General features: G+C 36.3%; 1 protein-coding gene across 1 annotated transcript; it reads right to left on the reverse strand.

The window, feature by feature from the left end:
• Nucleotides 1-244: 244 nt before the first annotated feature.
• LOC128206362 (sialin-like) lies at nucleotides 245-26,691 on the reverse strand. The gene is made up of 11 exons (XM_052908757.1): nucleotides 26,567-26,691; nucleotides 25,362-25,540; nucleotides 24,250-24,483; nucleotides 21,302-21,389; nucleotides 20,254-20,349; nucleotides 19,456-19,577; nucleotides 17,220-17,369; nucleotides 12,469-12,601; nucleotides 2,624-2,779; nucleotides 2,359-2,444; nucleotides 245-2,143 (listed from the first exon to the last, which is right to left on the reverse strand). The coding sequence occupies exons 1-11, from the start codon at nucleotides 26,643-26,645 to the stop codon at nucleotides 1,919-1,921; spliced, it is 1,548 nt and encodes a 515-aa protein (XP_052764717.1). The 5' UTR covers nucleotides 26,646-26,691; the 3' UTR covers nucleotides 245-1,918.
• Between the last annotated feature and the right edge of the window lie 70 nt (nucleotides 26,692-26,761).

Raw genomic sequence — 26,761 nt, forward strand, 5'->3', positions numbered from 1 at the left:
ATTGGTAACAGCCCGGAGCGTGTTTCAACTTCATTGTGAGTATACCACGTGATAAATAACGTCAGAAATTCTACGTCGGAAGGCAATATTTTGCTTTAAATGAAGACTTTAAACAAGATATCTTTATTGATTCTTAACCATTCCAAATGAACCATAGCGCAGTCTACGCCGCTTACAGGGCCACGCCTTCGGTCTTTTAATCACAGCATTTTGATGGGATGGAGAAAGAACACCACACAATATGTCATGGATTCATCATTCATGTATTCATCATTGCACACAGTACATGTATATCACAGATAATATTACGTGTAGTTTCAAACATACATAAAATTAGTTGCACCGTTTGAACATTGACTAACAAATAAAATAATATCATACATCAAATAACATACATGACATAATAAAAAAAACTAAAACAACTTTCAATTAGAGGAGTGAATGCGAAAATGTTCTAAGTGACATTAAATAAATAAGCATATAGAACCTTTTCGTTTTCACCCCTTGAATTAGACAATAAAAACTACAGGGACCACCCCAGCAACTAACGATTCAGTAATAAAGCCGGTTTAGATGCACAAGGCCGTCAAGGTTTGGTCCAATTATCTATAGCTCAATTTCAGGTAGATCATGTCTGACAGTGGAGACAAAAAATTGTCTTTGTAGAATGCAATACTAAACCTCTATTTTCTGTTTACCGCTGTGCCGTTTGCTGTGTTTTTTAACTGACAGAGAAGGAAGAGGTCAAATCAAATAATGCTAACGTCCTCCAGCTGAACTTAAAATAGTTGAGTAAAGTGACCGAAATCTCATAATTTTCATTGCTTTCAGATCACATTCACGTTGGAATAAACCACTTTGTTGAATGCAAAATGTGTAAATAGTTAGTCATTGCAAAATAAGATAAGAGTAAATAAAATGAAAGAAAGGCGATCACGATCATTTAAGGGGAGTGAAAGATGCCGTTAAGGTGAATAAATACAATATATCAAAACAAACCTGAGTAAAACTGCATTGTATTAATTCAAATTTGATTATTTTGCCTAAAAAGCAGACAACCGTTTTACAATTTAGATGTTTTCATACCCATAATAAATCAAGTTTACAGACAATTCAGCGACTATTCACCATCGCCGTAATTAAACTAATGAGGTGAGTGGACTGGCGGTTGAACTTCCGCTCAAAAATATGTGATAACAGGCGACTTACTCGAAAGACCAAAATTGTTAGTGTTCAAGTTTGACGTTCTAAAGACAGTGGAGCGAATTCCCTCAGCCAGCTCAATCTTCTGTAGATCCTCAACGTAGAACACTAACAAACATGCAAACCACAAACCAGATAGGCATTTCCGGTGAAATTGAGCGTGCTCGAAAAAATGTTCCCCCATGTCAGATGAATTATACGCAAGCAACATCGTGCAACTTCTTATTTCTCTTACTGTATGTAAAACAATTATGACTTACAATTGAACAAATAACGTGAGCATAATCATATAATTTCAATAATTAAATAAAAACTGTTTTTAAATAAAAACAATTAATTGTCAAAACTGTGATTTTAGAGAATCTAATTGATGTCAACATTGATAAAAAAAATAATAGGCGTCATGACTTCAGTTAACAACGTCACACACCCTTTTGGTGAAATGAACAAAAATAAAATAAAAAAGGAGTAATTTAAGGTGTCATCAATCATGTGCCCCAGTCCGGATCAAAAGAAAAGTCTGACCCTCCAGCATACTGCGTGGCCGGTGTCTGGGCAAGACTCGTTATCGGCGTATGCGCGTGCCCTCAAGTCTGATTTTTTCCATCAGGACCAGAAACACATGATAGATCTATCACAAATACGTCATGACTGCAGCATTGTTTCATTCGATACACTTTGATACATAATACCATCTATAATCCAACCAGCGTCGTCAATCATAACTGACGGTAACTAGGCGTTTTTCTCTGTCTGTGCCCCTATTTCTGTTCACAGAAACCTCAGTATCTACGGCACGTTTGAAGGACACTCCCTGTGATTGCTCAAGGTTATTCCAGGGTTGTTCCGTGCCCCGGGCAAATATACAGTAGATTATTGCACCAGATATGTACACAGCTGCAGCAATGTAAAACACTATCTGCCATTGTTGTCTTGTGTCCTGGAAAAAGAGCGAACTGACTAAAATGAAGAAGAGCCTATCTCGGTCACATGGCATTCCGTTGAAGCATTATCTGTTGTTCTGTCTTTTATTTTGTCCTCACACTTTTACTCAGTTACTTTAATACAAATTGATTATCCAGCGCCAAAGAGCACTACTAAAGGTTGGTTAGTTATGCGCATAATATATATTTTTCAGCCTTAACTAGTACATACATGTTTGGTAGTGAGCCATCCAACAACCTCTGGGCCAAGGAAGCCCGGTATCGTGGCCCAAGTGTTGGACATCCCCATCAACACTCCTGTCGAAAAATAAATAATGAATTTGTTGGAACATGAAGTCCAAGGGTGAGTGCAAAAAAGTATTCTAGTTGTTGTTGTATGTAACTTGTACATATTATTACGAGCCTGTGAAAAAAGGAATATTGTAAATATTAGCTGAAATCAATGTACATTGTAGGTATCATCCCAGCCTACATACCAGCAAAGTTTGGTGAGAGGTCAATGTGGTTGACCTGGAAGCCTCCCATGGTGAACCCTCCAGCCGTGAGACAAAGGACCAACAGCGCCACTATCACTGTGTGGTTACAGCCCGCAAACTGGATACAGATCATGAGAATGCCAGGGACAGCTAGGCCTGGAATATTAAATACTCAGATATATTAAAGTAATTCACAACATATGACCACAGTCATTTGATAGAAATGAACTTCTGCTTTGGTGTCATATGACCTGAGCTATATTTAGTGACATCTACCCTAAAGAAATATTTTTGTTCTTCAGATATATCAAAGGGGTCATTCCTACCAACGATCTAACATAAAATAACTATGCATTACTGCAGTTTTAAAATGTCAAAAAATCTCAAAGGCCTCAGTAATTTAAACCATTATGTCATGAGAGAGAGAGAAGCATTAGTGACAGTACACACTGAAGTATATTACACCATTATGTCATGAGAGAGAGAAGCATTAGTGACAGTACACGCTGAAGTATATTACATCATTATGTCATGAGAGAGAGAGAAGCATTAGTGACAGTACACACTGAAGTATATTACATCATTATGTCATGAGAGAGAGAAGCATTAGTGACAGTACACACTGAAGTATATTACATCATTATGTCATGAGAGAGAGAGAAGCATTAGTGACAGTACACACTGAAGTATATTACATCATTATGTCATGAGAGAGAGAAGCATTAGTGACAGTACACATTGAAGTATATTATATCATTATGTCATGAGAGAGAGAAGCATTAGTGACAGTACACACTGAAGTATATTACATCATTATGTCATGAGAGAGAGAAGCATTAGTGACAGTACACACTGAAGTATATTACATCATTATGTCATGAGAGAGAGAAGCATTAGTGACAGTTCACACTGAAGTATATTACATCATTATGTCATGAGAGAGAGAAGCATTAGTGACAGTACACACTGAAGTATATTACATCATTATATCATGAGAGAGAGAGAAGCATTAGTGACAGTACACACTGAAGTATATTACATCATTATGTCATAAGAGAGAGAAGCATTAGTGACAGTACACACTGAAGTATATTACATCATTATGCCATGAGAGAGACAGAAAGTGTCACTTTATTACATTACAACATTATGCCATGAGAGAAAGGAGCAATAACGACACTTGATTACATGACAAGATTATGCCATGAGAGAAAGGAGCAATGGCGACATTTGATTACATTACAACACTATGCTATGAGAGAAAGGAGCAATGGCGACACTTGACTACATTACAACATTATGCTATGGGAGAAAGGAGCAATGGCGACACTTGACTACATTACAACATTATCCCATGAGAGAAAGGAGCAATGGCGACACTTGACTACATTACAACATTATGCTATGGGAGAAGGAAGCAATAGCGACACTTGATAACATTACAACACTATGCCATGAGAAGAAGGAGCAATGGCGACACTTGATTACATGACAACACTATGCTATGAGAGAAAGGAGCAATGGCGACACTTGATTACATGACAACATTATGCCATGAGAGAAAGGAGCAAAAGCGACACTTGGTTACATTACAACACTATGCTATTAGAGAAAGGGGCAAAAGTGACACTGAAATATATATCATCATTATGCCATGAGAGCAATAGCGTCAATTGATTACATGACAACGTTATGCCATGGGAAAAAGTGGCAATGGCTACACTTGATAACATTACAACATTATGCCAAGGGAGAGAGGAGCAATGGCGACACTTGATTACATGACAAGGAGCTAAGAAGGAAGAAGCAATAGCGACACTTGACTACATGACAACACTATGTCATGAAAGGAAGGAGCAATGGCGACACTTGATTACATGACAACACTAGGCTATGAGAGAAAGGAGCAATAGCGTCACTTGATTACATGACAACACTAGGCTATGAGAGAAAGGAGCAATAGCGTCACTTGTTACATGACAACACTAGGCTATGAGAGAGAGGAGCAATAGCGTCACTTGATTATATGACAACACTATGCTATGAGAGAAAGGAGCAATAGCGACACTTGATAATATTACAACAATATGCCATGAGAGAGAGATAAATTGATACTTGATTACATTACAACACTTTGCCACAAGAGAGAAGCAAAAGAGACACTGAATTACAATGATTTATGATGATAAATGCCTTAAACAAGCCCAGAATGTTTGTGAAAGCCAAAACATAGCTAACTAATGACTTGTATAACAATCCGTCATAATGACAGAAATACATCATTTAATTCATGCACACTACAACAGACAGAGGTTGTTTTAGTCTACCAGGGGGACACTTAATAGCAAGACGGATAATATACAATAGAAGATTGACAAAACAACAAAAACTCCTATTGCTATTGCTCCTCTCTCTAACAATTCTTATTTACCAGTGAAATGCACTATAATACAGATCACAAATGCAATCCCAAGAGCAATTTAAATTCTAAGTCATGTAATCAGCTATCTTAATATGGGAAGACAGTTTGACAAAGTCCAGACAAAATTACTGTTATTGTAGTCTGCAGGAAGCAGGGATGATATTTTCCTAGGCCCCAAGAGACATACACTTACACTTAAGTGACAGATAATTAGAAAATAATAGTTTGTTGTTGCAAAACCGTGGGCAATAATAACAAAAACAAGTCATTTATGATGTGTTCAAGCAGACAGAGAAATAGCTTGTATAAGTCGCAATTTAATGCTCTGGAAATGTGAAAAGGATTTAAGATGCACTCTAACTCACAAATAAGATTTACCACAATTAATACAATTGTTTTAGTATATCAAAAAGGATGAATTAATGTCGAAAACAATGGTTCTTATGATGGATACCAATTAATTTGAAAGAAAGGTACAGAAAACACGTATTTCTACCTTCCCCTGCGAAAAAGGTTCATGAAGTTCATGAACTATTCCAAAAATTCATGAAATATTCCAAAAGTTCATGAACTTCCAAATAAGTTCATGAACTTTGAAAGAATTTTTGTAAAGTTCATGAACCAAGTATTGAAGTTCATGAACTATTATTGTGATAATTTATTAGTTCATGAACTTTTGACCAGTTAACTGAAAGTTCATGAACCACATTTGAAGTTGATGAACTTTTGAATAAGTTCATGAACTTTGAAAGTTTGTTTGTCAAGTTCCTGAACATTTTATTAAATTTAGCAGAACTGCAACGTAAGATTCAAGTTTGCAATCCCCAGGGCCGGGGTACACCAGGGATTGAGAGGGGAATGTGGTATGTTTTTACCTTTCTTGTTCATCAACTTCGTATACAGATGTTCTGTGATTTGTGGCTGAAGGAATATTCTTAACAAAGTGTTGAAAAACAAAAGAAGATTTACTCATAAACCGAAACAACTGGTTCTGAAATATTTATTGGTTAAGATTCTTAAGAAATAGTTTTCCCATACAACTTCTGTTTTAGTGACCATGCTGTACATTTATAATTGGTAGGCATTCATAGTCGTTTGTATGATTTTTAAACTTCAAAATTGACTTCCGTTTTGTTTAAACAAATGTCTTGAGTCTTGGTTTGCGGTGACGGCAATGTTCCAAACAGTAGTTTTTAATCTCCACTATTAGACAGCGTGAAAATGTAACACATTCGCTGATAGATGGTAAGATAATTAATAGCTATGATTTCTATCCTCCAGAGTAATTCAAAATCCATTAGTTGTCTTTAACACTGAAAAAAAAATGCAAACACAGCTGAATGACAATAATAAGCCGCCATTTTGAATTGAACCGGAAGTACAGTTCTGCAGACGATAATGGATGAAGCTTTCATTGTGTAGGTCATTAAAATGACCAGGATGGCAAACTGGTGAGTTTTTACCTATCACTTGTAAATTATTGTTAAACTAAACTCCTTACTAAATGTACAACGTTATTCAATGACAATATCAATTGACTGTAAATTGTAATTTCTGGAAAGAGCATGTCAATCGGCAATTTGATTTTTCTTATTATGAATTATATGTTTTTCTTACAAAAAAAAGCATTAAAACTTATTGTCATTTCACTTCATCACTTTGAAATGTGTATTCTTGTGTAATACTTTCATTTGATCGGAAAAGAGACAATTTAAAGAAGTCGCGAAAATATGTGACAGTTTAGAATTGTGATATGTGATTGCATTCGTTTAATGTACTTGGGTGATTGGGTGAAGAAAACATGTCTTACATATAATTGTTTATGATATTCACTAAAGTAAATTGTCCATTTCAGACTCAATGGAGACGAGTAAAACACAACCAATTATGCTGTTACTCAGCTATAGATGTGGCGAAAGTGAGGATGTCAACTTTTCCTGTTACCAGTACGCCTGAACCCTGATCATGTTGCCACCATACAGAGCCTCAACCCACCAACATGTCCTGTACAATTTCTGCAGATGCCCACGTGTTCATGACACTACTGACTAGAGTAACTGGTAAGGGTTTAAGCTAAGATAATTTTAAAAGTTATGAAGTTTTTTTCTTGTCATGAACACGTCATAGTGGATTTCAATGGAACCAAATACATATTTGACAGAAGTGAATGTTAATACAAAGTCATACATTTATTGTTTTTCCCGGGAGGACCCTTTTCTCTCAAACATAGCAATTCAATTACGAGAGCATAATGCCCCTTAACTGTCATATGACTCAAGAACTTGACAGTAGATCGCAATCGGTATCACTTTGAGGCTTAAATGTGAATCGTCCTCTACCTACAATCAATACTAGCTAAAAAATCAACTGCATAGTGAAACTTAAATGTGAACAGCTTAAAATCTCATCAATTCTATAATCTTCTAGAGTTAAAATAATTTAAAATTGGCCTTATTTAAAGAAAGAAGACTTTAATTATGTATTTTAAACTTGCTCAGGATACATGATAATGACAATGACAAAGTTTATTTGCTATAATGTCACCGGCCCATTAAAATATACAGACATACAGTATTAATTTACAATTTTGTGCAACAGTACAATGAAACACAATGAAACAACTATACAGTAATATGGTTTTTATATGGATAGTGATTTTAGAATTATATTCTGCAAGTCGAAAAGTTCGTTTATTAAATGCATGGTACAAATATGTAGAGACACCTTAGCATACCTTACTATAGCAACATAAGATGATGGCATGAGTATTCTAAACTTGTTAATGTTAGGATCAATATAATAAACATAAGAGAGGTTTCTCAGCAATATTCCGTAAGGCACTGCAAAATCTGCAATATTCCGTAGCTACTCTATTTTATTAATATATTTGTGACTCTGGATACAGTAAGAAAATGACGGAGTATTTGTCAGCCTAAGGAAAAGGGGCACATGCATCCTCAATAACCAAAGACATTATAATTTACACAATAATTTTACCACAGAACTAACCACTCCTTTACATTCATCCACATGATATATATATATATATATATATATATATATATATATATATATATATATATATATTGCACAACAAGAGCTCTGCCTACTGGTTACAATTCTTCTTAAATTTGCCACTTAAACTTCCACCAAATGCCATGAATTTGGGTGTCATTTGGTGGAAAACGGGTGGCACTTGGTGGAAAATGGGTTGCACTTGGTGGAATATCAAGAATTCCACCAACTGCCATGAAATTTCCACCCAACTGGAGGTGGCAGTTGGTGTAAAATTGAACTCAGTTTTTTTTTTCATGTGGCACTTGGTGAAAAAGTTGGACTTATAGTTAATTTTTCATATATGGCAGTTGGTAAAAAACTGAACTTAGTTAATTTTTTTGGCGGCATTTGGTGAAAAAAGACTTAGAAAATCTCAAGAGTTCTGTAAAATGGAACCATTACTTAACATCATGGAATAAGAATGACAGTTGCTGTTCATGCTGCTGTTTTAGCATCATTACATATGCTACTATTTAAAACTAACTGGTAATACTACTTTTGGGGATTTTTCCCACGTCTACTTATATAACTACATGTCCTACTAATCTTCATCATGTTGGTGGTTCTATTGATGATGATTACGATGGTGGTGGTGGTGGTAATTATGATGATGGTGGTGGTGGTGATAATGATGATTGTGGTGGTGGTTGATTTTGACAATTGTGGTGTTGTTGGTAGTTCATTGTGGTGTTGGTAAATATGATGATTGTGGTGGTATTGGTGAAGATGATGATTGTGGTGGTGGTGATAGTGATCATGATGATTGTGGTGGTGGTGACAACAACAACAACAACATGTTGTTATTGATGATGATGATGATGATGATGATGATGATGATGATGATGATGATGATAACAACAATGTGATGATGATTATCATGATCATGATAATGATGAGTCAAACTCAGTTTTCTGTGTACAGGTGCTCTGTTGCTATTTCCCCAAAGGTACAGGGATCCCATTAATGTTTGATTTAAACTCAGAATGACCTCTCTGCTGGAAAATCTCCTAAAAATATTTGAATCTTCTGACAGTTACTAGCATTAATTTTGTGGAACTTTGAATAGTGAGAAAAAAAAATGTGAAGATTTGTTTAATAAAATGGATTGATTATAAGGTAACTGTTTTTTTTTTATCATATTAACAACCAAAAAAGATCATGACTTATCATTTTATTTTATTTTTACACATATTAGGCTCTTTGTCTTTGTTTAAAGTTTGACTAAGAGATAAGCTTTATGCATGTACTGTCAAGTATGTTTCACTTGATTCCAAAAGAATTGACAAATACTTAGTCAAGTAATGTACTAAGTTTAAAAAGTATTATTCAATTTGTACAATGAAGTTGAAGATGTATAAAGAAATGTTATACACATTTTTTTCCAGACAAAACCCCCCATAACGATGACAATGTATTTGGACAAGATTCTAAGACCTTTTTGGTACATATTTGAATATTACAATAACTTATAATGAAGACTGACCTCATAGTTTTATACTAATTTAGCTAATACTTATTTAAAAGTGGTAAGTGCTATAAAGGGTGAGATAAACAATATTAAATGCCAGTCAAGAAAAGATGTAGAAGATGTATGATCTAAAGGGTGTGTGTGTTCTTAAGAAAAATTGTTGAGGTATTGACAAAGCCTTGGTGTTATTCATGTTTTTGGCTGCATGATTTTAAAAATAAAGATATTCAAGTGAATTTTGGTGTACATATGTTTCCAAAGACATTTGTAGAACAAATTGTAGAAGAAATAACATTCTTCTGTGAGGCAAACCCTGTTATATTGAACAGATTTATTAAAATGATCACTTTTTCAGAAAGAAATATGAATAGAGGACTTTTATAGCAGAAGAAGTATAGCCAAACTTGCAGAAAACAACAACTGGATGTGCATCACTAAAGAAAAGAAATAGGTTATTGACATTTCAATATTCAAAATACCAAAACCGGTAGTTTAATTAACTTTTTACCTGTATTGTCATTGCTAATACATAGACAGTGCTCTTGTAAAACATATTTGCAATGATTCAATGTATGAGACTGGATTCTATATTTAGTTATGGTATATCATTTTGTTGTAATATTTGGTATTAATCTGGCTAGGCCCAAAGCTGAAGAAACATATTTAAGAGTATGTTTTTAATGTTGTCATTTTATTTATGCATCTAATTTTAAAATATATTTTGAATTATGATAGCTAAAATGAAACCTCCAAAATAAATAATACTAAAACTGTTTTCAGGATTTCTCCAAATGTAGAAATGCATACAGCGCTCTTCACTATCAACTGTGATCCTTTGTAATTTTGTGTACATATGAAACTAAATGACTGCAAAGAATTGTGTGTTTTTTTTGTTCTTAGGTTGTTGTATACTTCATAATCCCATGATTTTATTTCCACCAAGTGCCACGTAATTTCCACCAAGTGCCTCATTGGCATGGCATTTGGTGAAAAAAAGATCAAAGAAACTGAACGTGGCATTTGATGAAAAATTGTTCCAATACTCCACCAACTGCCACGTTGGGGTGGCATTTGGTGAAAAATTTGCCACCAACTGCCACGTGGCATTTGGAGGAAAAACGTTCCAATACTCCACCAACTGCCACGTTGGGGTGGCATTTGGTGAAAAAATTTGCCACATGGCATTTGGTGGAAAACGTTCCAATACTCCACCAACTGCCACGTTGGGGTGGCATTTGGTGAAAACAAGAGGCCCAAAAGGGCCTATGCTCTACTGGCATGGCTTTTGTGGTCATATCAATCCAGAGCATGTATGTATGGGTAAAAGGCAACAGACATATAGTTTATGTTTTGTGTTTGGGTTACCTGAAAACGTAGCACGTTCAACATCTGAGCCCAGAAAGTATTGTAAGTAGATTAGTTGCATGAACTATTTTAATATGTGCCAAGTAAAAGTCATCTGACAAAAAAAATGCTTTCAAAACTGTACTCATAGTAAAATTTTCTGTAGTTTTAAAAGTTAAAAAAAGTTGGTCAAAAGGTCAAAGTCAAGGGCATCCTAGGACAACATTGATCAATTTGAACAAACATTCACAATCAATTGTGCTGAGATGGATGCACGAACACACAAAAAGATTTTCAAACCTTTCCAGATTTATGTTTACCAAACCTGTGAACCCTGGGTGTGGCCAGTAATGACACCAGGTGCATAACTTAAACATTCACAATCAATTTTGTTAAGATGAATGCGCAAACTACAGAACTTAAAGCTAAAAAATGGCCTTTGGGCTTTCAACAAGAACAAGGCAGAGTAATTCACAAAATCAACTGCAGAAGCAAAAAGCAAATTGTCTCTCAAAATCCTAGACTTGCAAATTGTCTCCCTTAACTCTAGACTTGAATTAACATATACATGTAAACTTGGCTAAAAATAGAATTCGCTCATGCAGACCTGGCTAAAAATAGAAAGCATTTCTTTAAAACTTTCATGGCCCATAATCTAGGCATTCATGGGCGGATCTTGCTGGTTTTCGAAAGGAACCAAGCTCTAATGGATATCTAGATACTGTACAAGTTTCTTTGAGATATAATCAAAACTGAAGACTGTATCGTGTTCACAACCAATTGTTTACACAATAGCATTTTTTTATACTATCAAGGGCCATAATCTAGGCATGCATGGGCGGATCTGGCTGGTTTTCGAAAGGAACCGAGCTCTAATGGATATCTAGATACTGTACAAGTTTCTTTGAGATATAATCAAAACTGAAGACTGTATCGTGTTCACAACCAATTGTTTACACAATAGCATTTTTTTATACTATCAAGGGCCATAATCTAGGCATGCATGGGCGGATCTGGCTGGTTTTCGAAAGGAACCGAGCTCTAATGGATATCTAGATACTGTACAAGTTTCATCGAGATACAATCAAAACTGAAGACTGTATCGTGTTCACAAGCAATTGTTTACAGACGCACGACCGCACGGACGCACGACCGCACGGACGCACGGATGCACATACTACGTACACATTACCATCGCATAAGCTCTTCTGGCCTTTGGCCAGTAGAGCTAAAAATTGCCACGTGGCATTTGGTGGAAAATGTTCCAATACTCCACCAACTGCCAAGTTGGGGTGGCATTTGGTGGAAAATGGTGAAAAATTAGATCAAAGTCCCATTTTCTTCTGTTTTGTCATCGTTTTACATTAAGTGCCATCCGTTCCCATACTCCACCAACTGCCACCCATTTTCCACATCCAATCCGTGGCAAATTTAGGGAGGGGGGGAGATAATTTTGAATGAATAAACAGAAAGAAAACATTTGAAATATGGTACAAGTTCATAACTTCAACAATCTCATAAAACAATACATAAATTGTTTTTCCAAAGGCTTACCAAAAACGGTGAGAAGACGTCTAGTTGCTTGGGTGGAAAGGTAGTGATTGCTGCGCAAATAGTCAGCTGTAAAGCTGGAACAGTTTTGGCCTAACCAGCAGCCAAGGTATGGTAACGCTGACAGTAAAGCATTCTGGCAAAGAGAAATCAAAATGCACAGCTTATCACTTCAGTCGACGTATCCCCCATCCCTATGTATTTAAAGTTATAATGCATGCCCCTTTCAATCGCTTCTAAAGGTTTTTCGTTGCTTTGCTTAGATATCATACGTTAGGCAAGTTTTATGAACATACACGTTTTAATTGTTTAAGGAAAATGATTTTATGTTATGAACAACTTTAGCAATAATTACTTTCAAAATGCAGAGCTTATCAGATGGTTGTTTTCCCGCGGTGAGGACAAACATATGGTCAGTGAATGTATGCAGAAACTATGTTTAGAATAACGGTCAGTTAATGTAGTTAAAACTATTTTTAGATTATCGGATATTGTCTGTTTTAAGAATGAGAATTTGATTATGCTTTTTCAAGTTTTATTGATAAATAAATGTTATTTATGTTTTATGTAAGTATCTGTGTAGAAATAGTACTAGTGCTATTATGAATGCTTCACACTCTTAGGATGTTTTACAGGTTAAATACGAACTACTCTGCTTTACCAAACGTATGCATAACTCTCTGTCATATCAGGGCATGTGTGCTAATATAAATTGAAAGCCTAATGTCTAAAACTATGCCAAGAATACACTGGAACGAAGCTTTTATGCCAAAAAATGAAAACATCTTATTAGAAAAAGAAACGCCTAAAAATCATAGAATGAATAGTATTTTGTTATTGTGTAGCAGGTAAATCATAGTATTTGAAGCATTAGCAATGCGAAACCTGAGATACAACTATTTTGACCCTCAGACAATCATTTTTGTTTCTTATCTCATAAAAGTAATATAAAAAAATGCACCATTACAAATAAGAGTGCTTCAGGGTCACGTCAGATTATAATAACAAACCCTGCAGGCGATGGGACACTTGCGGTCGGTAATAACTTTTGGAACAACTTGGGCTAAACTCAGAGTGAATATCATTATGTTACCTTCCTGCCAGAGCCTCCATTATTTTGACACATATTAAACTGATAAATATAGCGATCTAAAAATAGTTATATTCTGCTAAAAATAAAACGCCGGGATACAGAAATACAGCGCGGAAATAGCCGAACAAGCAAGAACTCATACTCGGACTACAATACAACTAATCTATTTATATGGTTTCGACGTTATTCTGCTAAACATAAAGCGCATTGAGACAAAAAAATGGGTTAAAACAACATGAATAGAAGTAGTTCTTTGGAGTTTGCGGTCTTAAGACACCCTGCGCGCATGTTTATTTACTTTAAATTGTTGAATTTTTGTTAATGTTTAAGTATGAAATAAAAGAATTTTACCCAGAGGTGCTAGAAATGTTTTCATAGTACATGGATGCCCCCACATGCTGTGTTTGTCACAAAACCAAGGGCCATTATTTTTTACTTACTCCATAAATGTTCATCAAAATGATGAGTTCCACAAATTAATAACATCAAATATATTCCTGTAAGATCTTATGGGTGTATTATGCACCAGTAAATTGTAAATATGGCTCCCCAGGTTCAGGGGTATACCTGGAATAGCGGGGGAAATGGGTCGTGTTTTTACCTCCCAGGTGACCCCACAGTGCAGAGTGAATGTGGTAGTTTTGTTTTTGCGCTGAAAATAGCAGGGAATGGGCCTTACCTAGGAGATGTCCCGGGGCTGTGGGGCATTTGGCAGGGATTTTACCAACAGATTGCCACCACAGGATGAAAATTTTACCTGGGATTGGCTGGACCTAAAGTCAAAGTCCCGGCTATAGCCCGGACCTTGGGGGGGGGGGGGGGCTCGAAATGTTTTGCTCGTCTAATTTGATCCTTTTACTGTTTATTAATTTCAAATTGTACATTTGATAGTGGACAGCTATTCCAAAGTTTGAAAGTTTGCTTGTAAGTGTCAAAAATCAGACTAGCTAAAAATTACCAAAAAAAGTCCAAAAATACTAAAATATCCCCCACCCTCCCCCTACCCCTTCCGAATGTGTGACTTAAAAACCGGTTTGATATATAGAAGTTCATTATTCATTTATTGTCTGTGAAAAGAACTGAAATCAATCAAATTAAAATTGAAGAACATATGTCCAATTCTCAAAATCAACCAAAATTCATGTTTGTAACCTCACCAAAAACAGGTGAGTCTCAGCAGTGTTAGGATACAATGTGAAGAAGGGTATTAGATGAACAAGTTCCCCAAGTTTCAAAGTGAGAGCTTTGATAATTTCCAAATAAGTGACCTAAAAGCAAAACTGAACTTAAAACAAGAGCAGTCACAGTCAGCTATATCCCCCGCCTCATGGGGGCATTTTTTGTAGCGAAAGCCAATCAATGGTAAGGGTAGTTTCTCAGGAACATGAGAAATGCGTAAAATTAAGAAAGGGCAATAACTCTTTCAAAAAAGGTCAAATTGCAAAAGCCTGACAATATGCGCTGCGTCACTATATAGTCATCAATCTGTGAAAGTTTGGTAAAAATCGCATGAAAAACGTAAGAGGAGTTGCGAAGAAACCAATTTTAAATGTAAAAAAGCAAAGGGCAATAACTCTTTCAAAAATGGTCAAATCGCAAAAGCCAGACAATATGCACTGCTTCACTTTATGATCATCAATCTGTGAAAGTTTGGTAGAAATCGCATGAAAAAAATGTAAGAGGAGTTGCGAAGAAACCAATTTTAAATGTAAAATAAGCAAAGGGCAATAACTCTTTCAAAAATGGTCAAATCGCAAAAGCCAGACAATATGCGCTGCTTCACTCTATGATCATCAATCTGTGAAAGTTTGGTAGAAATCGCATGAAAAAATGTAAGAGGAGTTGCGAAGAAACCAATTTTAAATGTAGAATAACCAAAGGGCAATAACTCTTTTAAAAATGGTTGAATCAGGAAAGCCCGACAATATGCACTGCTTCACTTTATGATCATCAATCTGTGAAAGTTTGGTAGAAATCGCATGAAAAACGTAAGAGGAGTTGCGAAGAAACCAATTTCAAATATAAAATAAGCAAAGGGCAATGACTCTTTTAAAAATGGTCGAATCAAGAAAGCCAGACAATATGCGCTGCTTCACTTTATGATAATCAATCTGTGAAAGTTTGGTAGAAATCGCATGAACAATGTAAGAGGAGTTGCGAAGAAACCAATTTAAAATGTAAAATAAACAAAGGGCTATAACTCTTTCAAAAATGGTTGAATCGCAAAAGCCAGACAATATGCGCTGCGTCACTGCATAGTCATCAATCTGTGAAAGTTTGGTAGAAATCGCATGAAAAACGTAAGAGGAGTTGCGAAGAAACCAATTTTAAATTTAAAATAAGCAAAGGGCAATAACTCTTTCAAAAATGACCAAATCAGGAAAGCCCGACAATATGCGCTGCTTCACTTTATGATCATCAATCTGTGAAAGTTTGGTAGAAATGGCATGAGATATGTTAGAGGAGATGCAAAGAAATGAATGTCAGACGCACGCACACACACACGCACGCACACACGCACAGAATCGCGCCAACCATTACTATATCCCCGCGCCTTTTCAAGGCGGGGGATAAAAAAACCTAACCAGCTTAAAATTATTACAAAGTCTAAAAATACTAAAATATCCCCCACCCTCCCCCTACCATTCTTAATATGTGACTCAAAAACCTGTTGATATATAGAAGTGCATTATCCATTTATTGTCTGTGAAAAAAAAAATGAAATCAATCCAACAAAAATTGAAGAAACTAGGTCCAATTCTCAAAATCAACCAAAATTCATGTTTTTTTACCCCAAAAAACAGGTGAGACTCAGCATCTTTAGGATACAGTGTGAAGAAGGGTATTAGATGAACAAGTTCCCTAAGTTTCAAAGAAATAGCTTTGATAGTTTGCATGTAACTGACCTAAAAGCAAAACTTAACCAACACCTCCAAGTCAACGACAACAATCAAGTGATGACAATAGCTTGTCATTTTCTTCAAAAATCAGAAGAGCTAAAAAATGCCAATTTTTGCTAATTCAAAGGCCAAAACTGTGATTGTAATAGGTGCAGTGGGGAACAAAACAGCCAGCTCAACAACATCGCCTGAACAATATGCCCTAAGGTTAAAATTATGATTCTAGGTGAAATTGTTTTTTAATTTTGAGCGACTCAAGTCAAGTTATAACACGCTATAACTCTAAATAACATTCTGCCTAGGTAACTTGACCCTTGGCTAAATAGTTTTTAAGTTTGAAATGACACAATTTCGCATAATCTTTGTGGCCGGAATCACAGATGGATGCAAGCAGAGACAGATATTATATGCCTCCTCCCCTGTAAGTGGGCCATAAAAACAAATATTTAAAGAACAGAGACAAAACACAGATCTCCTCATTGATTTAGGCCATCTTTATCAAGTTTGAATAGATAAAAACGGCCAATATTTCAATAGCTTCAATCCACAAGATTGAATGAATTGGATCAATTTAATATAAATACAGCCTATTTAAACACACTTGTTTATATGACAATTATACATAATTAGGTTACAAAAAAACTAAAATAAATAAAACTTGTGCCAGCGGGCTTTCCCCTGTAGCAGCAAGCTGAATATCATAGATTATTTAGAAATCTAGTGGATTATAAATCGATGAAAATCTGAATCTGTTTACTTACTGTTTTGAGGTCAAATTTAAGGACATTTTTCATGTAGCCGGGAAGACTTGTAAGCATTGTGTAGAAGCCCCAGTTGTTTGCAAAGTGGGCCACGTTTATTGCCCAGACAGCTGGGCACCGAAGGATTGGGCCCCATGGGGTTGCTAGGTCCTGCAATGGCAAAAAATAACAAGAGGCACATCAGTGCCTGTGCTCCACTGGCCAAAAGGTTCAAGCAAAGACCACCTAACGAACATTTTCGTCAAGTTTCATAGAAATACAATCACCAATTTTTGAGGAGAAGTTATTTAAAAAAAAAATTTACTTTAATAGCTCTGGCTGCCATGTTGTGCAGTGGACCGAAATGATTTGGGCAATTTGAGTAAAGGAGCACCAAACAAACATTTCTGTCAAGTTTTATCGAAAAAAGGTCATCGGTTTCGACGACAAGTCGTATAAAGATTTTTTCATTTTTTAGCTCTGGCAGCCATGGTGTGCAGTGGACTGGAACCATTTAACAAATTTTGGTTAATGACTACCCAAGTAACATTTCTGTCAAGTTTCATTGCAATACGATCATCGGTTTCTGAGGAGAAGTCGTTTAAAGGTTTTTCTATTTTTACCTCTGGGGGCCATCTTGTGCAGTGGACCGAAACCATTGAAGCAAATTTGATAAAGGACCATCCAAGGAACATTTCTGTTAAGTTTCATAAAAATCTGATCATCGGTTTCTGAGAAGATGTTCTTTAAAGGTTTTTCTATTTTTTTGCCCTGGCAGCCATGTTGTGCAGCGGACCTGAACCATTTGAGCAATTTTGGTTAAGGACCACCCAAGGAACAATTCTGTCAAGTTTCATCAAAATCTGCCTATCCGTTTCAGAGGAGATGTCGTTTAAAGATTTTGCTATTTTTAGCTGTGGCGGCCATATTGTGCAATGGACCAGAACCATTTGAGCAATTTTAATAAAGGACCACCCAAGGAACATTACTGTCAAGTTTCATCAAAATCTGCCGAACCGTTTCAGAGGAGATGTCGTTTAAAGATTTTGCTATTTTTAGCTCTGGCGGCCATATTGTGCAATGGACCGGAACCATTTGAGCAATTTTGGTAAAGGACCACCAAAGGAACATTCCTGTGAAGTTTTGTCAAAATCCGCTTATCAGTTTCAGAGGAGATGTCGTTAAAAGTAAAAGTTTACGCACGCACGCACGACGGACAATCTGTGACGACATAAGCTCCATGGCCTTCGGCCAGTGGAGCTAATGAGCCAATAACTCCCAAAGTGAGCTATGTTTATTGACGTTGCCAACTTTAAGGTGAAATTACCCTCCAAAATATAGCCCATCACCATTTGCTATTTTACCTTAACTGTCACTATAACAAATATATTCACCAAAAACAACGTATTTTCTTCCACTAAAGACACTTTATTTTTCCTATAATCTATATATCAATGTATATGGTCTGCAGGGTTGTTATAGGACATCACACATAAAGGCTACCAATAACCTCCTTTTGCCCACTGAAGATTCTGTGTACCGTATTCCCTTCTTCTACAGAGATATGCCGGTGATCAGCAGGCGTGTTAAAAGCCATTATAAGTTAAGGCCATCACTCACCTCCTTTTTACCCACTGAAGACTCAATGTATTCCCTTTCTTCTTCAGAGATGTGCCGGTGATCCACAGGCATGTTATAGGCCATCATAAGTTAAGGCCATCACTCACCTCCTTTTTACCCACTGAAGACTCAATGTATCCTCTTTCTTCTTCAGAGATGTGCCGGTGATCCACAGGCATGTTATAGGCCATCATAAGTTAAGGCCATCCCTCACCTCTTTTCTGCCCACTGAAGACTCTATGTATTCCCTTTCTTCTTCAGATATGAGTGGGTGATCCGCAGGCGTGTTATAGGCCATCGTAATTTAAGGCCATCACTCACCTCCTTTCTGCCCACTGAAGACTCTATGTATTCCCTTTCTTCTTCAAAGATGAGCAGGTGCCCCACAGGCTTGTTTATAAGCCATCATAAGTTAAGGCCATCACTCACCTCTTTTTTGCTCACAAAACCCTTTCTTATAAAGAGATACATGTGCCAGTTATCCACAGGCGTGTTTATAAGCCATCATAAGTTAAGGCCATCACTCACCTCTTTTTCTGCCCAGTAAACCCTTCCAGAAGGAAGTTCCTTCTAAGGAGATGTGGCGGTGATCCGCAGGCGTGTTTATAAGCCATCATAAGTTAAGGCCATCACTCACCTCCTTTCTGCCCACAGAAGACTCAATGTATTCCCTTTCTTCTACTGAGATGTGCGGGTGATCTGCAGGCGTGTTATATGCCATCATCATCCACAAAATGAACCACACACATGCAAGAGCACCTGACCAGAGGATTTTAAACAATAATAATTATTTTTAAAACCCTTGAGAAATGAAATCTTTTTAAGCATCTTACTTTCAAATAACTCTTAACATCATTTCAATGATTTCATAACAGAAAACTAGGATTAGAGGAATTTGGGTGAGTCTCCTGTTTGGAGCACCGATTATAGTCAAATTAAATATAATACCAATTGGACAAACCTATTATTTTGTGATGAACAAGGGGTATAACTCTTGAGTTATTCAGGCAATTTATCCCTCAATTAAACTTGATTGAGATAGTAAGCTTAAAAACGTGGTCACAAACATTCTTCATGAATGGATACTAAAAACATTAGATGTTGTCTGTACAAGATATAAACCTTTCTTAATGTAAAGGGGGCATAACTTTAGTAACTGAGACAATTTACCCGATGATTGAGCTTGAACAAGACATTAAGCCTACAAACTTTTTCACCAAGTTTCATAATAATTGGATAATGAATATCTAAGTTTTATTCCACAAGAGGTTTTGCTGACGCAGCCTACACTGCCTTTTGTAGCCACTGATCCCAACAGTATAACTTGTATACCACCATTTCAGATTACTACAAAATTGAATGTCAGAATAGGTAAAACACAACATTTTAATCAATATGTTTTGTCTAACAAGTATAATTCAATGGCAAAACATACCAAACACGTAGAACACGGACGGCCATCCTCCCAAAAACCCACTATCACAAAGGTAAGCCGATATCGGCATCGAAATCACTGTACCCATTTGGGCACCTGAAATAAACTAGAGTTATAACCAAAGGGGATCAATATCCCTCACAACTGAACACCTCCTGAACAGAAATAATGTCATACACATATAATGATCAAGTGCTATCAGAGCTCTACTCAACAGGAATGATTTCATTCACATGTAATGATCAAGTGCTATCAGAGCTCTACTCAACAGGAATGATTTCATTCACATGTAATGATCAAGTGCTATCAGAGCTCTACTCAACAGGAATGATTTCATTCACATGTAATGATCAAGTGCTATCAGAGCTCTACTCAACAGGAATGATTTCATTCACATGTAATGATCAAGTGCTATCAGAGCTCTACTCAACAGGAATGATTTCATTCACATGTAATGATCAAGTGCTATCAGAGCTCTACTCAACAGGAATGATTTCATTCACATGTAATGATCAAGTGCTATCAGAGCTCTCCTCAACAGGAATGATTTCATTCACATGTAATGATCAAGTGCTATCAGAGCTCTCCTCAACAGGAATGATTTCATTCACATGTAATGATCAAGTGCTATCAGAGCTCTCCTCAACAGGAATGATTTCATTCACATGTAATGATCAAGTGCTATCAGAGCACTACTCAACAGGAATGATTTCATTCACATGTAATGATCAAGTGCTATCAGAGCTCTACTCAACAGGAATGATTTCATTCACATGTAATGATCAAGTGCTATCAGAGCTCTACTCAACAGGAATGATTTCATTCACATGTAATGATCAAGTGCTATCAGAGCCATCTCATGTCTCCTGGTCTATATCGTACCTGCACAATATTTCAGTTTTTAGAACTGCTCTTACAACAATTAACACTAACATGATTTTTGATGTGCTTAAATGATAGTGCTAAAAATGCAAATAAATGATACCAGTTGTGCTATCAAACATCAACAAGACCTTTATAGTTTAGATTTAAAAAATCTCGAACAAACCTGTATATGAAAATCCCGTCAACTTTGACCTCTCATACAATGGTCCCCATTTCCCCCACATGGCATGCATGGCTGGAAACGTGACGCCCTGAAATGGGAGGGTAAGACCAACTGCAATCAAAGACATAAAGTGTCTACATGTATGTTAACCCATGAATAATTTTCTACAAGCTCAGTATTGTTGTAGTATGTGGGTTTTTTAAAGATTTTTTTTTTAAGAGCAACACACCATAAATAGCATCCATTCCAAAAATCTCAACAAAATTATCTTTATAACCACTGATGTGTTCAAATTCAATGTAATTATAATTCCAAGGTTATTAGACCCTTCTTCACTCATAAGACTTATCCTGTGTATAAGACTGATGCTTCTTGAAACTCGTCACATTTGAAGCTCAATACCAGCAGCTCAGGTTATTTTCATATACATGTACAGCAAAGTTTCATTATTGACAGCTTTACTGGCAAAGATAAATATCTTTTTTAACATAAAGTGCAAAAAGCTCAATGCAAATTAAACACCTGTTTTAAAGAATAGCTTCAACACAGTCTCCCTCATTCTGGCAGCGATTAAACAATTTCATGTGTATGTCTTTAGAAGGGATTGTGTCATGACTATAAAATAATGGTGGTCATGTTGTATGCTGTATGTATATCTTTCCTTGTGCAGGCTTGTTGTACAGTATAAAGCATATATAGTCAGTTATCTTTCCTTGTGCAGGCTTGTTGTCCAGTATGAAGCATGTATAGTCAGTTATCTATACTTGTGCAGGCTTGTTGTCCAGTATGAAGCATGTATAGTCAGTTATCTTTTCTTGTGCAGGCTAGTTGTCCAGTATGAAGCATGTATAGTCAGTTATCTTTCCTTGTGCAGGCTAGTTGTCCAGTATGAAGCATGTATAGTCAGTTATCTTTCCTTGTGCAGGCTTGTTGTCCAGTATGAAGCATGTAAAGTCAGTTATCTTTCCTTGTGCAGGCTAGTTGTCCAGTATGAAGCATGTATAGTCAGTTATCTTTCCTTGTGCAGGCTAGTTGTCCAGTATGAAGCATGTATAGTCAGTTATCTTTCCTTGTGCAGGCTTGTTGTCCAGTATGAAGCATGTACAGTCAATTATCTTTTCTTGTGCAGGCTTATTGTCCAGTATGAAGCGTGTATATACAGTTATCTATCCTTGTGCAGGTTTTTTCTCCAGTATGAAGCATGTATAGTCAGTTATCTTTCCTTGTGCAGTTTTTTTTCTCCAGTATGAAGCATGTATAGTCATTTATATATCCTTGTGTAGGCTTTTTGTCCAGTATGAAGCATATATAAATGGTTATATTTCCTTGTGCACACTTGTTCACAAGTATGAAGCAGACTTGTTGTCCAGTATGAAGTATGTCAGTATTCTTTTCATGCTCAGGTTTGATTTTGAATTTTGCATATACTTAAAGCCTTTCAAATGATTATGAATCAGAATAAAATAAATTAGTTTGCAGTCAAATATTTGCAAATCAACAGACAACATAACATTTTTTAAACAATTAACAGATATTTGCCTTGGAACTTTTACACTGTAACAAGCAGAAATGGGGATTTAATAAGTAATTTTGTTCAGTTTTCTGTATTGGGCTGCAGTGTTCTGCCAAGGATTGAAAAAGATGGGGCCGAATGGCCCAGCAGTCATGAAAATTAGGGGCCATTTTCAAAAGTGAAGGGCCATGACCTTCTCCAGGGGAAAAATGAAAACTTTTAAATGAAAGTGTTTTATTTAACCATTATATACATGGTGTAACATCCACATGACATCAGTATTCTCAAATATTGGACAGATTGATTTAACATTTAGAAAAAAACTATAAACATGGCACAAATGAGACACAATGATATATGTTAAGAACAGTTTTACATGTCAATGTGTTGTTATGCTTTATCAGGGATGTGATTGACCTGGCAGCTGGAGGGCACTTTTGGGGTCAAAAGCACACTGCAGTAGAAGAAAGACTGGCCCAAAAGCAACCTAGTAACTTTTTGAATCAGCTAAAAAAAAAAATATTTTTATTTATTTACTTTTTTTTTTTGGGGGGGGGGGGGCGGGGGGGGGGGTCCTTTGGGCCATTAGATCCGCGGACAAATCACATCCCTAAATTATAACCCTCCCCAGCCAGGAACATTTTCCTCTGTTTTGCATTCCTCTAATGCACCAGGGCCTCATTGAAATTGAATTTGTTTATATCTCCCCCATCTAATTTGAGTTGTTTTCTTTTTCTCAGCCATGATAATAACATTGAATTTGGTAAAAAAAATATACTACCCCTTGCGGTTGGATAGTTACACGTATAAGGACCAATGAAAATCGTTGTTTTATTGAATGAATGCTGTGCTGTAAAAGTTCTGAAAAAGAAATCGATTAAGTCAAAACGGCTTTTTAAAAATTCGATTAAGTCAAAACGGCTTTTCGAAAAACGGGCGCGCCGCTCGGCCCGTCTACAGGTATTTCATTGCGCCATCCCGATTTTTTCCGCGCCAATGGCGCAAGGGCGCGTCCTTGGCAGAACACTGGGGCTGCATTACGAAGTAGGTTTTACCCAAAAAAGAAAGGTAAAATTAATTACCTTAAAACTACCCAAGACATTTAATACACATCAAAGTGTGGTCTAACAAGGTGAGAGGGGTCTAGTGGTATAGGAGTTCACCTCTCACCCAAGACGCTGTAGGTCAGTCCCCTACAGGGGTGCTTTGGAGTTTCTTATGGCCTCTCAAAAAGGACACAGTACTGAATTCAGCCCAGGAACGTTCCAAAACTGTCTTGAGAGTTATTTATATCAGCTTGAAATTGTCTGAGCGAGTTAAAATCAATTAGCATAAACTTAACTATAGCAACCATAGTTTCATTTGAAAACAAAAAGCTATCACATTGCTTACAGCATATTCACTCTAAGACCTGTCACAATTCATTTATACTCACCTCTCCCAAGCCTTCCAGCACCCGGACAGCAATAAACACACCCACATTCCAGCGAGCAGCCAGGGGCGTCAACAAGGTGAACACTGCTGTGCACAGGACACCAAAACCAAACAAGAACTTGGCCCCAAACTTCTCAGCCAGATATCCTCCCGGGATCTGGGTGAGAATGTAGCCGTAGAAGAACGAGCCCAGAACATAGCCCTGCAGATCTCTGCTCCAGCCAAACTCTCCAACCTGAAATAAAAATAATTTACATAATATTGCAGTACAGTTATTCATAGTTATTAATAAATCATCATTCATTGTCACATGAATTATTAGTAGATATTTTTATTGCTTGAATAAAATAAGAATATTCAAACTAAACGTATCCATTTATGCTTTTTACAATTATATATTAAATATATAATTTTGTGGACTGTCTTCATAGCTCAATGGGAGAAAGTTTGCTTTGGGGGCAGAAGGTCGCAGGTTAAGACCCCACCCTAGTCAAACCGAAAGATGTTGCCTAGCGCTCAACTTTAAAAGGGTAGGAATACTGAGTACTGGTTAAACCTAGGGAAACTGCGTCCTGTGTCAGTACACAGAGAATGGTAAAGAACAAAAACCTAGGGTATTGCACACGGATCCCTTGTTATAATCTCACTCTGTTTCTTCAAGTCTCCTTATATCTGGATATTACCTAGGGTCTCTGGGACGCGTGGGCCATTTGGAGGGGATTTTACCAACAGTTTGTTCCCGCAAGGTGAGAATTTACTCTATCTCATATTTCTTAAGGCAATTCAACACAATTTAAGTCGTGATGGCTTCACTGCCGGGTCAAGCAATAATGCAGCCAAAAGGTGCAGACAGACCATGATGAATTCAAATAAACAATCTTATTGTTTGTGGGAATTATTACATCATACTGCACACCTCAAAAAAGTGAGTTTTCATATATAAAAATGTGTTGTGATGTTTATGCTTTTAGACTTGTGATTTACCAAGGAAAATGTTGTCAATCCAAGGTTACTTCCATCAAATTAAAACAATGAATTTGTTTCTTTGAGTGACAAAAGCGTAAAACAGAATACATTAAATATATGAATAAACAAAACTAAAAGTAACCTTACATGTTCCTTTGTAGAATTGACTGTGTTGGAATCTGGACATTCATCACTTGTGCTGTTGTTGGAGTCATTGATATGTTTAACCATGTCCACCATAGCCACACTCAAGTTCACTCTCATGCAGTAGACATTGAAGAATCCGAAGAATGCAAGGAAAGCCAGAACATGGCGGTAACCCCAGCCTGAAAGTTAAAAAGATAAAATTACATTTAATCATCTTTAGAATTACCTGAAGCATGGACCTCTAAACCTTTTCAAACCGTTTTTTAGGTCAGTGCCTGTACATATAAAAAGCTAACTCAGAATAATGCATGGCTAGTTTCTGTCATGAAATGCATCATTATTTTTTTAATACATTCTGTCAATTCTATAATTTTTAAACATGAAAAGATTAACAGGATTAAGTCAGGCAATTAATGTAACTAGGTTTATTTACATGATGTAAACAACTAAAACATGTGTTTAAAATTGGCTGAAAGATATCAGTATGTTTCAGCTGTACTATATATGAGCAAATTATAAATTATATCAAAGTTAACAAAGATGCCTTTAAAGGGATTAGACACAGATGATACCATTGCAAGAAAACAAGAAAATTATCAAAAATTACATAAAATTGACATTGTTGTGTACAATGCATTGAATCTTACTGACTGATGTATCACATCGCTTACCACACATGCATCTTTCGCTATTGTTGTCTACCACGTAAATTCCAGTAAATTTAAAAATAGCGTCAGTATATATGTATCTGTACTAATCACATGACTTCAACCAACTAAATATACACACTTTACCTGGAAACCAGTAAGCCCTATTTTTAAATGGGTATTCTCGGCTGAGACAGCGCCAAATTATCATTTTAATCTTTTAAAACGATGTATCTCATATTAGTTCGTATTGATCATACTTAATCTGTTTTGATGAAATACTGTAATTGCCAATTTTGGGACCACAGTCTGGTGTCTACAGTAGTCCCTTCAACAACCTTGTTAACTATAACTTACTATAACAATGTTCTTTTCAATTTTAGAATCATATATATGGTGTCCAGGGGTATACCGTGGAAATGGGCCGTTTTTTTTACCTTCCAGGTGGCAATTGACTGGTGCATAGGCCAACAATTATACAATACGTCTTGTACATTATTTTTCTAGAAAGGTGAGGATTCCATTGTTCCTACAATACTGTATATGTTTAACCATAACCTTTGTGTACTTTCTCTGGTCCCGCACTCTTTTGGGAGATGAGAGGTGCATTTTCATCGGACTGTATCATTTTTGTCATCTTTTGTGTTAAACTTTATTTGTAAACATGACCCTTGAAGCGTGACCCTCGTGACTCGAGTAACCTCCCTTGGATTTCTTGAAGAACGGTTAAATATGAAGTTACTTCCCTTATAT

Source organism: Mya arenaria, chromosome 10 (assembly GCF_026914265.1).
Source record: "Mya arenaria isolate MELC-2E11 chromosome 10, ASM2691426v1".
NCBI classification, from domain to species: domain Eukaryota; kingdom Metazoa; phylum Mollusca; class Bivalvia; order Myida; family Myidae; genus Mya; species Mya arenaria.